Source organism: Pangasianodon hypophthalmus, chromosome 4, assembly GCF_027358585.1.
Source record: "Pangasianodon hypophthalmus isolate fPanHyp1 chromosome 4, fPanHyp1.pri, whole genome shotgun sequence".
Taxonomy (NCBI): domain Eukaryota; kingdom Metazoa; phylum Chordata; class Actinopteri; order Siluriformes; family Pangasiidae; genus Pangasianodon; species Pangasianodon hypophthalmus.
Window position 1 is genome coordinate 22394591 of NC_069713.1, and position 16346 is coordinate 22410936.

Here is a 16346-nt window from a genome sequence, read left to right on the forward strand (position 1 = left end):
GTTAGTTATATTCTACTAAAATGTTACACTTCTGAGTTTTAGATGGAGTGTTTATTTAGAGTTACAATTAAAACACACAAACACAAAACACATATTTACATTATTCAAATAAGTGACGTTAACAGTAAAATAGAAAATATGTAATATTAAATTAGACTACTACAGCATGTCTGTTTAGATTTACCAAGAGGTTGTGTTGTTTAAACTGCCATCTGCATCTTGATTGTGGGATATGGATCATAGTCACAGATCTCAAAATCCTCAGCTCTAAAATCATCAATGCGTTCCACGTTGCGAAGGATCTTCAGTTTAGGGAAAGGCCGTGGCTCCCTCTGAAGCTAAAGGGGGGAAAAGAAAATGTGAACATAAACCAGTACATGTGCTGGTTATGTGCACACACTTTAATATAATATCCACCTCACCTGCACTTTTAGAGGCTCAATGTGGTTGAGGTAGATGTGGGCATCACCAAGAGTATGTACAAAATCACCAGGCTGAAAAGGATAGAAGAAAAATAAAATAAACAAAATACAGAACACACACTACAAGAACAGAATTGAGACAGTATTTATTAGTCTACATCACTGCAGAATCTGTTATGATAGTGTCACTGAACCTTTGTCATGATGCACAAGTGAGGAGCCAAAAACTCACCAAAAGGATTAAGACTGCTTAAAGTGAGTGTAAAACCATAGCCAATAATGTAGAAACTTCTGAAAATATTTTGTACCGTTTTATACAATTTTTTGCGTTTTGTATGGTTGTTTATGACAATGCTGGCACAGATTATTCAGAATTTTTTCACTGCTAAATTGTTAGGAAGTATTATGTCTTCAACATTTATAGTAGTTTGTATTGTTATACTTCTTAAGGAAATCAACATGTGTAAAAAAAAAAAATTACACTGACATTTACACTGAATGAAATATGTGGAGGATGATCAGTAAACAGCTAAAACAAATGCTGTTTGTAAAAAGAAAACTAGAATGTTAGTCAAATGGGAAGTACACTGATATTGATGCCTATAAAAATTTGAATGTAAGTAATTTAAGTGTTTGTGTTTACCTTGAGCCCTGTGATATGGGCAATCATGTATGTGAGTAGTGCATAACTGGCAATGTTGAAGGGGACACCCAGGCCAATGTCTCCTGAACGCTGGTATAACTGACATGACAGCTCGCCATCCGAGACGTAAAACTGGCACAAAGCATGACAGGGTGGAAGAGCCATCAGGGGCAGATCTGAGAAGAGGAAAGGAGATCAAAAAAAAAAAAATGTTAAAGATGTTGAGCAAGTTTCCCTGCATCAAAGAACTCAGAAAGCACTCCTGCATACTGACTAGAGAGAAACTCATTTATGAGATGTTTATAAAATCGATTAGTTAACCTGTGCATTACATTATCATTAGCCAAATCCACCAAGGTCATTAAGGAACTGAAAAATGTTACCCAAGAGCAAGGAAATCTGTTCGATCCTGTGGTCTGAGACAATATGAAATGTTTATGAGAAACCTGCTGATCCACTTCTTCCCTACAAAATTTTCTAGACTTTCTAGTGTTCATAGAATGCTGAATTTCCATAAAGCCAGTAATAAGTTGAATGAGTTTTGGTAATGCCTTTACAAAAAAAAAAAATAAATAAAAAAAAAATCAAACAATTTTTCCAAATCTACCAATTCCTTAGCCATCAGCACTTAGGATGAGATACTGTAATAAATTCAGGAAGGGTATTGTGTCATCTGATGTCTGTGCTTCTGCTCAATATACCACACATGAGATACTATGCATAAAGTCTGTACCTTTAGGATTCCAGGCACACATGATGATCCTCCTGTCCTCAGGATTGGACTTGATGGTGTTGATGACTTTCTGCAACTGGTCAACACCTTGGCCAGAATAATCTGGTAATGCGAGTCAGAATTAAATACATTGCAATATATATAAGGAAGCCATTTAGAGTGGTTAAATGGAGCATTTTATGAAACACACAGTACTTCCTGTTTTACATTGTGATTATTCACTCTAGCAGTCAGTAATATGACTTTTATTAAAGTTAGCAAACCATTAACATCTGATACAGATTTTCTGAAATGAATGTGGCTTTAAAAGGACTTTTCTCAACACAGAGTGTGATGTTACTAAACCAGGTAGTTTGCTAAGTAATGGCAATTTGACTTCCATATATAGATAGATTAGATATTGTGTACATAAGCCAACAGGCATGAAAATGCTTTTTGTTGGTTTCTAAAATGACTGAATTCAATCAGATTTCTTGTTTCACAGTTCTATTTTGCTTGTTGTGTGTCCTGCAATTTTTCTGCATCACAATTGTCCATGGGCCATTTGTGGCATGCCACTGTTTTTAAACTATCTGGAAGCCATTTTAGAAATAAAATTAAAGTTTGTTTGAAATTAAAAGAAAATGAAGTTCCTGCATGTTGCCATCACAAAAACAAATCAGATCATAATCTTCCCTAAAATGTTAAGCAATTTAGTATTTATTTATCTGGTGCAGGTACTATACAACTGCACAGATACGTTCAGCTCTTTCTCAAATATGCCTTAAAATCAATTATACAAATATTGCTTTGTCATCCTGTGTATTTATTGTATATTTCACACTCATCTCACAATGCTGTATATTTGCATTATGTGTCATCCTGTGCACTGTCCTGCTAATGTGCCTTGCCATGTCCCTTTACAGACAAAATGACATAATAATGCACATTTCATTTGTAAACAAATCATTGTTCTGACCACACAACTCTGTGCTTTATGTAGTTTTAATTACTGGATATTGTAGTGATTTATGCTGCAATAGTTTTTATAGATACAACACCCACCAGTATGCATGTCTTTGTAATCTGCTCCAAAGTGTCTCCATTGGAAGCCGTACACAGGGCCCAAGTCACCTTCCTCACGCTCAGTGAATCCATTCTTATCAAGAAACTCCCGTGAGCCATTGGCATCCCAAATCTTCACACCTTTCTCTGAAAGCTCTTTTGCGTTTGTTGAACCCTACAAGAAAGATCTGTGTTAGATTGCTGCCCTCTGTTGGTAACTCAGATTATAAGTAAGCCACCAGTTAAAATTAAATGTTAAAGTTCCATGTAAAGTTAAACCAGTTTGACTAATGTTTGTAATGCAAACTCAATTCCAGCCAGGAATGCTGAGTAAACCTTAAGCAAAGTCAAACTACAACAGCTGAGCCTGGTTTTTAAGGTTAATTTGTTGACATTACTCTTAAACCAGAGTGCACAGTTACAACATCTTCTATAATATAAAACGGACACTGGCTGGCTACTTTTGTGGGCCAAAACATGCTATAGCCATGACATTATTTTACTGTTAAAATTCAGGAGTCATCATTTAATGCAAGAGCAGGACTGCATCAACTCTCAGGCAGCTCTAATTTTCTCTAAGCCAAAATGCGTGCCCCAATGTTAGTTGTGTTTAACTAGATAAACACAAAAGCAAATGGATTATATTAAAGGTAAGATTTTTAACAGGTCTCTAATGGTTAAATGGGTGGCGTTGATTATGATTTGAATGATTTTTTTTTTTAACTCACTCAGCCCGTCCCCATTTCCAGCCATGTACACAAAGCTCCACCCCTAAAACATATACTGGTTCAACTAGTTATCATGCTAACTAGAGTTACCATTAGCAAAGACAGTCATGACGTTGCTTTTCAACTATTTGAAAGGTAAGTTACAAGGCAGGTTTCCAAACTGTTTTTTTTTTTTTTTTTTTTAAAGAGCTGCGTAATACACTTGTTCTGAGATAATGGCTTAAACTATTTTTTTTTTATCCTTTCTACATAATTTTCCACATTATTGGTACAAGTAAGACATGAAAAATATCAACTATTGCACCTTTAAGAGGTTTGAAAAGTTGTAAAGTAATACATGCAAAATTGCTACAGGGCCTTCCTTTGATTTAGATTTTTCCCACATATACTTCAGGTCTGCAGGAAATGTATCAATGTACATGATTATTATTTATATTTCGTATCATTCATAAATGTTTAAGTTATGCATTGAAAAAAGCTGACCTACAATTAAAACTACTCATTGTAAAAGGTGCACTCTAGTCCACCACCTATACATTTCTAGAGATCACCGATTAAGTTCATCACCATTGACGCTTTTGCATAGAAGCGAATAAACTGAAGGCTGCATTTTAAATTCACTAAAACTGGCTTATTCATATTCATAGTCATATTCTCTGATATTATTGCGGTCTGGCAACCAGAGCAACTAGGTGATCAAAAAATAATCACTTACCTTTATGAACCACAGTAACTCCTCCAAAATCCCCTTCCAGAAAACACGTTTGGTCGTTAGCAAAGGAAACTGATCTAAAAATCACATAATGGGCATGTTATGGTTAAAGGGCTGGAGCAGACAGGAGCTCAAACACGTCTCAATTCGCATACTTATACTATGCACTATGGATGTAAAAAGTATGTACTCTTTTTGTGAAGAAAGTCGAGAGTGTTGCTACACACTTTTGAGTACTGGCAGTAGTAGCTCAGTGGTTAAGACGCCGGACTGCGAGTTCAAACCACCAAGCTGCCACTGCTGGGCCCCTGAGCAAGGCCCTTAACCCTCAGCTGCTCAGATATATAAATGAGATAAATGTAATTCTCTGTGGATAAGGGCGTCTGCCAAATGCATACATGTAAATGTAAGTACAGGGACATACTAACACATCATGTAACGGAAGAGAACGTCATTGCCTAGTTATGCACACTTTCACCGTAAACAAACTCCTCATAGCATTTCAGCTTTTCTTCATTAATTATTCCTCATAAAATTTATACTACATAATTTAATTTACCCTTGATTTATTTTTCTGTATTTCATTTACACCTCTTTACAATGCGAAGCAAACAGCTACAAAACTCCTCCTCCCTTGCGCAAAGAGTTGTGGGCTCTGTTAGCTGAAAAAGTGGCCACGGATCCACACTTTAAAAATCTACCGCTTTTAAAATCTACTCAATCACAGATGGGGCTAAAATTTAAAACATGGTTTAAGCTGGGGGCCAACCAGGATTAACATTTATTCACCAGTTTAAAACTATGATAAAGACGTCGCACACTTTAATCATGCAGCGCTTCAAAAACTCCCCCTCGGTAAATGGCCGGGCTGATTTGGCTATCTCCTCTGCCACTATAAGGCCATTTCTACCCCTTAGCCCTTCCCCTTTCCCTACCCCTCCGTTTCGCGCGTTCACGTGAAGGGGTAGGTGTGTCTTGATTCTCTTTTGGTTGGAGGGGTAGGGGTAGGGGTGAGGGGTAGGGGTGAGGGGTAGGGCCAGATAGCCCTTCAAACGAAGATTTTTCGGGACCACACTTCAAACGAAGGGGTATGAATTATCTCAGCGTAAACCGGCTACTGCGGCAACATGGCTGCCCGAGCGAACAGAAAGACCCACAAATGTAAGCATTATTGACGTTAATAAAGATTTTATTAACATATTGAATGTAACATAAATCATTTGTTTTATGTTACATTCAATCGTGTGTTCATATTTACGGTGATAATATTCAAAGAAATGTTTGCAAAAAATCGCTAAAGTTTGCTAACTTCATATCATTACAGACTGCACGATAGTGCCACAACATATTTCCATGTCTGATCAGGGCTGTAACCACCAAAGACACTGAGGTGGGGCTAGTCCCCCCCAATAATTAGAAATTGCTAAACTTTTTTCTCAAATATTGCCAATTCGAGAGAGAGAATTAAGACCTAGATGACGTATGATGACGTGTACCGGTATAGTAGTGGTGTCCCAATACTTAGGGGAATATTTTCACCCCTACCCCTTGACACTCTGTTTCAAGGGACAAGGGACAAGAGGAAGGGGTAGGGGTAGGTGAAGGGGTATAAAATAGAATTGGGATTGGGCCTAAAACTAGCTTTCACAGCAGCTTCACTTTGTAATTTTGCTTTTGTGAACATATTCTGCCATGACATCAGACTTTTTTTTTTTTTTTAACTCTTCTACCTTGTGTAGCTTCTGCTGTGTGTCCAGGTTGTTCTACTTGTCCTGATGTTTCGTCTCATAGTGCCGTCTTATGTTACATTCTTTAATTACAGCCACATTAGCTCCGCAAACAAGGCACACAGGTTTACCTTCAATGTCAACAAACAGGTACTCTGCCTCCCACCTGTTCTGAAAGCCCCTGTTTTCAAAGTCCACTTTTCGTTTGGCTATTTTTTGGGGGGTGGCTAGCTTAAATGTCACTGTATAGGCGCTGACCACTGATGGGATTCACTTTTTTCCAGGGGTTTCAGAACAGAGTAATCAAAACTGCGTCATCAGGTAGGCGTGGCCTATTTGAGAATCTGCATAGGTCACCGATCATGCGCAGTTTGGGAAAAGCCATTTACTTCAACTACCCTTTCTGATGGCAGGGGTTTCAAGTCAAATACCTTTTATATACATAGTAACTTCAGATACCTGTCCTGATCGCAGGTGTTTCTTGTCAAATACCTTTTATATTATACACAGTAACTTCAGATACCTGTCTTGATCGCAGGTGTCAAATACCTTTTATATACACAGTAACTTCAGATACCTGTCCTGATCGCAGGTGTCAAATACCTTTTATATTGTCATGTATTCTTTTGATGATGTACATATTTTGAAATTTGATGGGAGCCAGTCTGATAGAAAAAATATATTAATTTGAAGAGGTTCATACTTTCGTCCACATGATCTTTTTATTCTTTATATTCACTCAGTATAATTGTGGATAATTGTGGAAAGATATTAATTAATTAATTATTTAACCAATTAATTAATTAAGATTGGGTCAGTACTAAAATTAACCATGGTTTATTATAGTAAAAGTGTGGTAACCATGTTTGTTTGTTTTGTTTTTTTAACCGGATTGATTACTATTTGTATAACCAGTTTTACTACAAATAACGCGGTTAAACTATGGTTAGTTTACCACAACCATTATTATTTTGTGGTTACCATGGAAGTACAAAAACCCTGGGTTTTCGTTGTTGTTGTTGTTGAAAAACCATGGTTAATTTTCGTAAGGAGACTGGCTACAACTTACAGAAAAACGTAATTACGCTATTGACGGTTACTGCAGATTTCTTCTGGTTGTTTGTTTTAATGTAAGATTATAAAACATAAATAACATGTATGACTGTTTTCGCCTTCATTATCCATCTGAGCTGATCCTGGGATTGGAAATGCACGCGCAAAAAAACAGTATTCTACGCATGATCGGTACCTCTTATTATTATTATTATTATTATTATTATTATTATTTGGAAAAGGGGCGTTTTCCCAACACCAGAAACGCCCATTTTACGTCGTGGTAATGAAACCCCTGGAATTTAGGGAATGCCGACCAACTGATGAGTGCGCCATTAAAGCAGCAGGGAGGCGGGGCTGGCGCTCGCAGCTCTTCGCAGCGCGGCAGATGTTGCAGTGCATTGTGGGATTTGTAGTATGAGTGGTGTGAGTGCGAGTTACCAGCGGGCCATTAATAATAATTGTATAATTGTATCACGCGGGCCTTGAGTTTGACATGTCTGTAGTAGACCATCCGGGTACCTCTGGGATACTCATTTCAATATACCCCGATTTGGTCACAGTTGAGACGCAGAATATGTAAAGTTAACTACATAGCCACCCATAATGCATCTGGACCAAGCCTTTTGCCTTTGGCTCGAGTTGGCTGAAGGTGTCAATAATAATAATAATAATAATAATAATAATAATAATAATAATAACTATGCACATTCAGTGCTTGGCCCCCTAATAATACTATTCATGTTAATACTATGCATGATCGTATCTAGGACTGAGTGTCAGATGTCGATTTCTATCCTGTACAAGTGCACTACTGTACGTTAGGTACAAAACAGTGGTTTCTAGCCCCTGCTGTAGTGCACTACATATCTGTAAGAAGCTGTTTGTGATGCAGCCGTACAGCAGAGTCTACAGTGTTAAGTGAAAAACTAAATATTTGCTCATTGGAAGATTGTGGGTTGTTTGGAGTAATGCTGTACAATATATCAAAGTTATCGAAATATTGCATATGGAAATATCGCAATATGCATATGACAAGAGCTTACGATAACTGAATGATTTTAATACTTCAAAAAGTTATAAAAAGTCAAAGTTTTAGGGCGACACATAGCAGAGAATGCTTTCTTTTCCTCAGAACATGAAGTATGAAACATGTATGTTAGTTATGTCATTTTCAGTTTTTAAATATATTAATATATATCAATATGATTTAAATTGATTTTACACACTTACAGCATTATCGTACCGCATATCACATTATTTAACAAGTTATATCGCATTTTTGTTCAATATCGTGCAGCCCTATTTTGAAGGGGGAGGGGAAGCCATTTTGTTTTTCTGCTGAGACTTTGAGAGTTAAGAACTGGCCAAACTGAAAAAGTGAGCCAGATATAAAGTTTTGTGAATATTACACCCACCTCTCAGGCTGTATCTGGCCTGTAAACCGAACACAGAGACGACCCCTGTTCCTGTGCGGTCGCCCTTCTTCACTCCAGTCTGCAGAATGTGCTGAATCTGGTTGAGATATCCGCGTTCATCACAGAACAGAGAGAATGGAGCTGGGTCCTTAACACGCTTCTTCTCCTCTGCAGACTTACACTCTCCGGCTGTGTACAATTCACTCGTGGCTGGCATTGTGTCAGGAAAAGAGCTCAGATGTTAGCGTTAAAAAAAAATGCAATTCCTGAGCAGTTTTGCTTAAAACAGATTCCTGTGTGATTTGCTGAATTCAATACTCGCGCGTTTTTTTTTCTTCTTACGTGATTGATAAAATAAGATCCAATAACATTTGTTGCTTTGCATTACGCATGTTTCCTCTTCGTCGTCAGACCGCGGGAAACCTTCCGATTGGCCTGCTTGAAATGACGTGCCGTTTTGGGTGAAGTGACGAAAAAAAAAAAAACACTACTACTACTACTACTACTACTACTGCTAATACTACTAATAATAATAATTAAAGCGTTTTCGGGGGCCAAGCATCCAGACTCGGTGAGCCAAAGTTTCACAGACGGGCTACAATTGTTGCCTAAGCACTCACAGGAAAGCATAACTTTAGGCAAAAAGATTCAAGAGTGATTTGTAGCGTCACTCATGATGTGTATGTTTGAGAAAATTTGTAGGAGTGATACCGAAAAAACAGTTTTTAACAAAATCTAAGATGGTCGACAGGACTTGAATTTCAGATGTTGGTGTGCCTTCACTTCCGCATACTCCAGGGAATTATAGGAAAAATTAACCGTGAATTTATCACAAATGCTTCAAATGATATAAGGAAAAAATGAAAGTTGTTACAAAACCATTTGGGTACATTCAGGGCATGGTTCTGAAGATACTTATCAAGTTTTGTGATGATAGGTAGATGCATCGCTGAGATACACCCTCACATCCTGTTTTTGCATTTGCCAGCACATCACAGGAGAAGGGGTTTGAATATCAAAATTCCTTTGATAACTTTTGTTCAGACAGATCTCACACATGTGTGAAGATTGGATAAAATCTAGAGGAGGAGTAGCAAAAATGGCAGTTAGATGTAAGCATTTTTGGCATGCATATTATTGTAACTTTTGATCAGTAGGTGGCGCCATCACTAAATTTGTTGCATAGCCTCAGGTCATAGTCCTGAAGATGCCTACCAAGATTTGTGTCAGTGCTCAATGTCGTTGCTGAGATACAGCCTCACTTCCTGTTTGGTGACTTCCTGTTTGGTGGCAGATTCCTTGGCCCATTACAGGCAAACCGTTTGGAATATTTAAAATTCTTTTGATAACTTTTGTGAGGCTTACTCTGAAGATGATGTCTACGAAATTTGGTGATGATGGGACAAAATTTGTAGGAGGAGTAGCACAAAAACTGTTTTGACAAAATCCAATATGGCGGAAAATCTCATTATTGGAAATTGACGTCAATTGACGTTGCCTTGAACTTGTCTCAACCCAGGGAAGCCAGGGATACCTGGCTTTTAAATTTTGGACACACGGTTCAAATGTTATGACCATAAATGTACCAAATTAGGCCCAAATTTGACACCTAGAACATTGGCAACACTTGGCCCAAATTTGGTCAGAAATTTGTTTCTTAGACCCTCCCTTAATCAGTGTGCCAAATTTCACTTTTTACAACTTTTTACCAGAAGGTTCTATGGGCTGCCATAGACACCTTAGCCAGAAGACGAAGAAGAATTAAAGCTGCAGGCAGTATTTTTGGGGGCCAAGCACCCAGACCCGTTGAGCCACACATTCACAGAGACGCTACAATTGTTGCCTAAGCACTCATAGGAAAGCAGAGTCATAACATTAGGCAAAGGGATTCAGCAGTGATTTGTAGTTTCACTCATGATGTGTAAGATTTGACCACGGACAGTGGTGGAATGCTCTGACTGTAGGAGGAAAGGTCTAGACGAACAAATGGGCAGCAGGGTGGCATTGCTGCAGCATTGTTTAGACAGGTGTCAAGATGATGTGAGTCAAATTTGGTGAAGATTGGACAAAATCTTTAGGAGGAGTAGCAAAAATGGCAGTTAGATGTAAGCATTTTTTTGCATGTTATTGTTACTTTTGACCAGTAGGTGGCACTGGCACGAAATTTGAATGTCAAAAGCCCTTTTGATAACTTTTGTTCAGACAGATATCAAGATGATATGAGCTAAATGTGGTGAAGACTGGACAAAATTTGAAGGAGTAGCAAAAATGGCAGCATTTTTGATGTTATTGTAACTTTTGACCAGTAGGCATAGCATAGCCTCAGGTCATGGTCCTGAAGATGCTTTCAAGGTTTTGTGTCAGTGCGCAATGTCGTTGCTGAGATACAGCCTCACTTCCTGTTTGGCGGCTTCGCCGTCAGGTTCATTGGCCCATTACAAGCAAATCCGTTGGACTATTAAAAATTCTTTTGATAACTTTTGTGAGGCTTTCTCTGAAGATGATGTTTGCCAAATTTGGTGTTGATTGGACAAAATTTGTAGGAGGAGTAGCGAAAAAACACTTTCTAACAAAATCCAAGATGGTCAACGGGAAGTACACTTGAATTTCAGGTGTTGGTGTGCCTTCACTTCCGCATACTCCAGGGAATTATAGGAAAAATGAACCGTGAATTTATCACAAACTATTCAAATGATATAAGGAGAAAAATGAAAGTTGTTACAGTTCCCAAACCTTCTTGGGTACATTCAGGGCATGGTTCTGAAGATACCTATAAAGTTTCACAGTGATATGTAAATGCATTGCTGAGGTACAACCTCACATCCTGCTTTTTGCACTTGCCAGCACATGCAAATGCATTGCCCATTACGGGCAAACCCGTTGGACTATTCAAAATTGTTTTGACAACATTTGTGAGGCTTACTCTGACGATGACGTGTGCCAGATTTGGTGATGATTTGTAGGAGGAGTAGTGCAAAAACTGTTTTTAACAAAATCCAAGATGGTGGAAAATCTAATTAGGCAGAAACTGAAGTCAAGGGTGCCTTGAACTCTTCTTGACCCAGGGAAGCCAGGGATGCCTGGCTTTTAAATTTTGGATACACGGCTCAAAAGTTATGACCATAAATACTTCTATTAAGTAAGTACTTCTAAATTAGGCCCAAATTTGACCCGATGGTGGCGCTAGAGCGTTGGTAGAACTTGGCCCAAATTTGATCAGATTGTTCCTTCTGATGCCCCTCCCTAATAAGTGTGCCAAATTTTATAATTTTTTACCAGATGTCACTGAACATGCCAGTGAGTTGAGTGTTCTTCAGTAGCCTTCCCAGTCACCGGATCTGAATCCAGGGAGATTCACAGCATGAAAGTGCACCTGAAAAACCTGCAGGAATTGCGTGATGCAGTCATGAAGCTGTTTTGAGAGCAAAAGGAGGCCCTACCCAGTATTAATATAGTGCTCCTAAAAAAGGGTTCAGTGAGTGTATAGTCTATACACACACTGGTCACTTTATTAGGAACACCTGTACACCTGCTCATTTATGCAGTTATCCAAGCAGCCAATGATGTGGTCGGGGCCGTCCCAGGGCCCAGTGCGAGTTAGAGGATGTGGGGCCCTACTTAGCGCTCATTACTGTCATCTTAATATCAAATCTTCTATATGATATTTAGTACTACTACAGTGAATCATTGTTCAAATACACATAAATAGATATTTTATGATATATGATAATATGATATTTTTTTATTTATATCACTGCTGCATAAAGGTTGCATTTTACCTTGTTGGCTGCCTCCTAACTGGACCTCTTCTCAGTGGAGTACTCTCCAAGAGGAAGCAGTAGGAGGGCTTTGGAAGAGGTAGCAGTTGGCCAATGTCGGGACTTTCTGATCGTGGTTGAGGGTGAGTTCTTATAATAATATAATTGGGATATTATTTTGTTGTTGAATATATTTGCAAGTTATGCTACTAAGCCAGTGATTCTGTATTAGGGATTGCTCGAGACCACCTTTTAATTGCCCACACCACAACCTTGAGTATCTACTGATACCAATCTGACAGTCCCCCCCCCCAAAAAAAACCCCAACTATGCTGTTATTTGTATGGATGCACTTTGCAAGATGGCCATCTAAAAAAAACATCATGCTGAAACTGTGAAACAAATACTCTAATCCCAAGAAGGAAGAAAAGGATAGCCCACAACAGGACTCCGATAATACTGTCACATTTTCATATGCAAATAAACAAAAACATTATATCGGCTGGTGTGCTCTATAAACATTGGTATCAGCCATTGAAAAACCTATATTGGCCAATAGCCACTGGACTGTATAGGAGTAAATGCACATAATATACAACATGATATTAATGACTGTGCAAATGTGTCAATGTAAAGTTGCAGTTGTAAGTGTTAATGATTTGAAATGTCAATTGTATCAGAATAAATGAACATCACCAGTACATTATTTAGATAATTATATATATACACATTGTAATTCAGATGTATGTGTGTGTTTTTTCTAAGAATCTGTTACTTTGGTTTGTATGTTACAGATGGAGATGCAGCGGTCCAGGAAGATGGTGGGGACCTCATTGAAGTGACCCTGGAGGATGTGCTGGTGTTTGCTTCTGGGGCATCTGCCATACCTGCTTTTGGTTTTAGGGAGACAATCAGGTTCCTCCATTATGACCTGAATGGCATCAGGTGGATGTTCCCAGAAGCAAACACCTCCGTCATTACTTTGAAACTACCCATAGGTCATGACTATGACGGCTTCTGTCATTTAATAACTTCGGGGATCATTCAGTCCCCGATGTTTGGGGTAGCCCAATGATATCATTGATATCTTTGTATTGATTGTTTGTTTTGTTCAAAATTACTTCAAAATGTTATTGGTTAATGTCTATAAACATTTAAATGATGACCTAAACCTTGACTGTCTGTTATTCTTCCTACCAAAGAAAAATTTCAGTCTAATATGATATTGGTTAATCCTTATATGAGTATTTTGTGCATGACTTTATGCCATAGCTTTAGTCAGTGTTTTTTAGTAGTGGTTAAAGTAGATTTGACTTCTAACTGGTGATGTCAATCTGTTCGCTAGCAACAGAATTCCAGTGAAACTGTCTATACACACAACACAGACTGCGTGAATCCAGGATCAATATGGAATGAAGAACATGGGCTTTAACAATATTTTTCCATCATTCAGGGAATGTTGTTTTTAATGTCATTTTCACATTTCTGGAACAAACTGCGCAGGATTTAAAGATTTAATATAGCATACAGTCTCTATTAACAGTTGGTGGCAATAATGCTCCAGGGGTATAGTAACTCATCAGCAAAGCCCACACTCTCTCCTCTTCCCACTCTGCAAATGGATTTCTGTTGGGAAGTTCAGTCTGTGCAGGTAAAATCATAACCACAAACATCCGGAGACCTAAACCGATTGCATCTACATTGCATGGTGCCTTCAATCTCTGTACCTAAAGGTTTCTCTATGGAGTTAATCCCGAGTGTAGCTAGGTAATGGCCATATACAGGAGGATTGATCTGGAGCCAAGCAGTCTGCAGACTGTCATCAGTAAGAACATCCACCTTCATTTCTCAGCTTATCACCCAGCAAGAGAAGCTGGATGGTGCTGAAAGTGCTTGAAAAATCAAAGAACAGAATTCTAACATGTTCCCAGTTTTCTTGAGATGGGCATAGGCCCTGTGGAAGATGATGGCATCATCCACCCCAACCAGTGTTGGGGAGTAGTAAAGTACATGCAATTAAACTACTATTTTAACTACATTTTGCAGTAGCTTGCTGGTATTTCAGCTACATTCATACTTCCATAGTGATTCAAGTAGTTCAATTACCTTTTGCCATTTTTGTGTAGTTAACTACTGAAACTACAAACAATTTTGGGACATAAAAGGAAATAAATGATTTTTAATTTATATTTTACGATTGCTCCTTAACTGTAATTGAACCCCCTATGATCATACCCATCATCCAGACGGCTGTGCAGGTATGCCCAGGCAATGCATTCGTCAGGTAGCCACCACCTCACACTTACGTAATCCTGCTTGGTGCAATACCCCCAACTGGACTCTAGTTTCTTGAAGGCTGATGGACATTGTGTACAAAACCAAAGCTGACATTCCTTGCACTTTCCCACAGTTGGGTATCCAGCTGAAGACTAGAAAAAGACCAGGTGGTCTTCAACTGTCCAGTTTGGGTGAGCCTGTGAGTGATAGCCTCAGATTCCTGTTCTTGGCTGACAGGAGTGGAACCCAATGTGGTCTTCTGCTGTTGTAGCCCATCCACCTCAAGGTTTGATGTTTTGTGAATGCTGAGCTGCTTTTCTGCTCACCACAGTTGTAAAGAGTGATTATTTTAGTTACTGTATCCTTCCTGGCACCTCGAAACAATCGGATCATTTTCTTCTGACCTCTCCTATGAACAAGGCATTTCCACCCACAGAACTGTAGCTCACTCAATGTTTTTTTGTTTTTCGCACCATTCTGTGTAAGCTCTAGAGACTGTAGTGTGTGAAATTCGCAGGAGATCAGCAGTTTATGAAATACTCAAACCAGCCCTTCTGGTACCAACATCCATGCCACAATCAAAGTCACAGAGATCACACTTTTTCTTCATTCTGATGTTTGATATAAACATTAACTGAAGCTCTTGACCTGTATCTGCGTGATTTTTTGCATTGTGCTGCTGCCACATGATTGGCTTATTAGATAACTGCATGAATGTGCAGGTGTACAGGTGTTCCTAATAAAATGGACAGTGAGTGTCCATTTTATTCAAATGGCATTCCATTGTTTTTGGGGTGCATTTACAGCCCAAATCATAAATCTCAGTGTGACAGATATTAATGTGGTTACATTAAATTGTCTGACAGTGGTGCTGGACAAGCAACATCACACAAGAAAAACCGACTTCGGTTACTGAGACGTGCCTCTTTTTCAGTGCTGTGCTATAAAAACAATTACATCACATTCAACTGGCAGCCACTCCTAATTAAGGAAGTTGTTTAAGGGTGCTGACAATTGAATGCAAAAGAGTGACATAATTGTACATTTTTAACACATAGTGTAGGGACTCTTTGGCTTGTGTGCACCATATCATTCTGCATTAGTCCCCCGGTTGCTGAAATAATAACCTCCACTCTTCTGGAAAGGCTTTCCATTAGATTTTATAATGTGGCTGTGTGGATTTGCTCTTTCAGCCAGAAGACAATTAGTGAGGTCAGGCACTGATGTTGACTGAGGAGGCCTGGCATGTAGTCAGCTTTCCAATTCATGCCAAAGCTTTTCAGTGGGGTTGAGGTCAGGACTCTGTGCAGGACTCAATTTCTCCCACATGCCCTGGCAAACCATGTCTTCATGGATTCTGCTTTGTGCACAGGGGCACTGTCATGCTGGAACAGGTTTGGGCCCCTTAGTTGCAGTGAAGGGAAATTGTAATGCTATAGTATACAGACATTCTAGACAACTGTGTGCTTCCAACTTTGTGGCAGTTCGGGGAAGACCCACATATGGCTGTGATGGTCAGGTATCCACACACCTTTGGCCATATAGTGTATCTCATTAACAAAACACCTTCTTTTAATGCCCTATAATGGTCCAGTATAAGGCCATTATACCATTAAACACCCTAAAGATGTTTGAAGAAAATGTCCTCATCCAAATATGTAAAAATAACCATGCATATGAATACATGTCATTTTGCAGAACTTATTCAGGCTAACAGAGCTGGGTGTGTATGCGTGGGCTGAATCAATCTCTGCTCACATTTGTTGACTTTGTAAACCAAGACCCATCCATGTGGTGCACTACAGCCAGTGAAAGGGGTGAAAGCCCTTTT

The 16346-nt window shown here is 38.8% G+C and overlaps 2 protein-coding genes across 6 annotated transcripts; one reads left to right on the forward strand and one right to left on the reverse strand.

Annotated features, from left to right (window-relative positions):
- Window positions 1–150: 150 nt before the first annotated feature.
- On the reverse strand, window positions 151–8894 carry tyms (thymidylate synthetase). Its single transcript, XM_026936823.3, has 7 exons — window positions 8481–8894; window positions 4286–4359; window positions 2843–3017; window positions 1799–1900; window positions 1066–1241; window positions 423–494; window positions 151–338 (listed from the first exon to the last, which is right to left on the reverse strand). Exons 1-7 carry the CDS (start codon window positions 8695–8697, stop codon window positions 201–203), a joined length of 954 nt encoding a protein of 317 aa, XP_026792624.1. The 5' UTR covers window positions 8698–8894; the 3' UTR covers window positions 151–200.
- On the forward strand, window positions 3235–13409 carry LOC113540377 (G2/M phase-specific E3 ubiquitin-protein ligase). 5 transcript variants are annotated; one of them, XM_053233610.1, is made up of 3 exons: window positions 3235–3705; window positions 12295–12381; window positions 13033–13409. In XM_053233610.1, exons 1-3 carry the CDS (start codon window positions 3678–3680, stop codon window positions 13311–13313), a joined length of 396 nt encoding a protein of 131 aa, XP_053089585.1. In that variant the 5' UTR covers window positions 3235–3677; the 3' UTR covers window positions 13314–13409. The 5 variants fall into 5 exon arrangements, 2 of the variants coding, with proteins under 2 accessions (XP_053089585.1, XP_034159668.2); XR_004578015.2 differs by having other exon boundaries at window positions 3272–3705; window positions 12248–12381; XM_034303777.2 differs by lacking the exon at window positions 3235–3705 and adding an exon at window positions 4969–5443.
- The last annotated feature ends 2937 nt before the right edge of the window (window positions 13410–16346 follow it).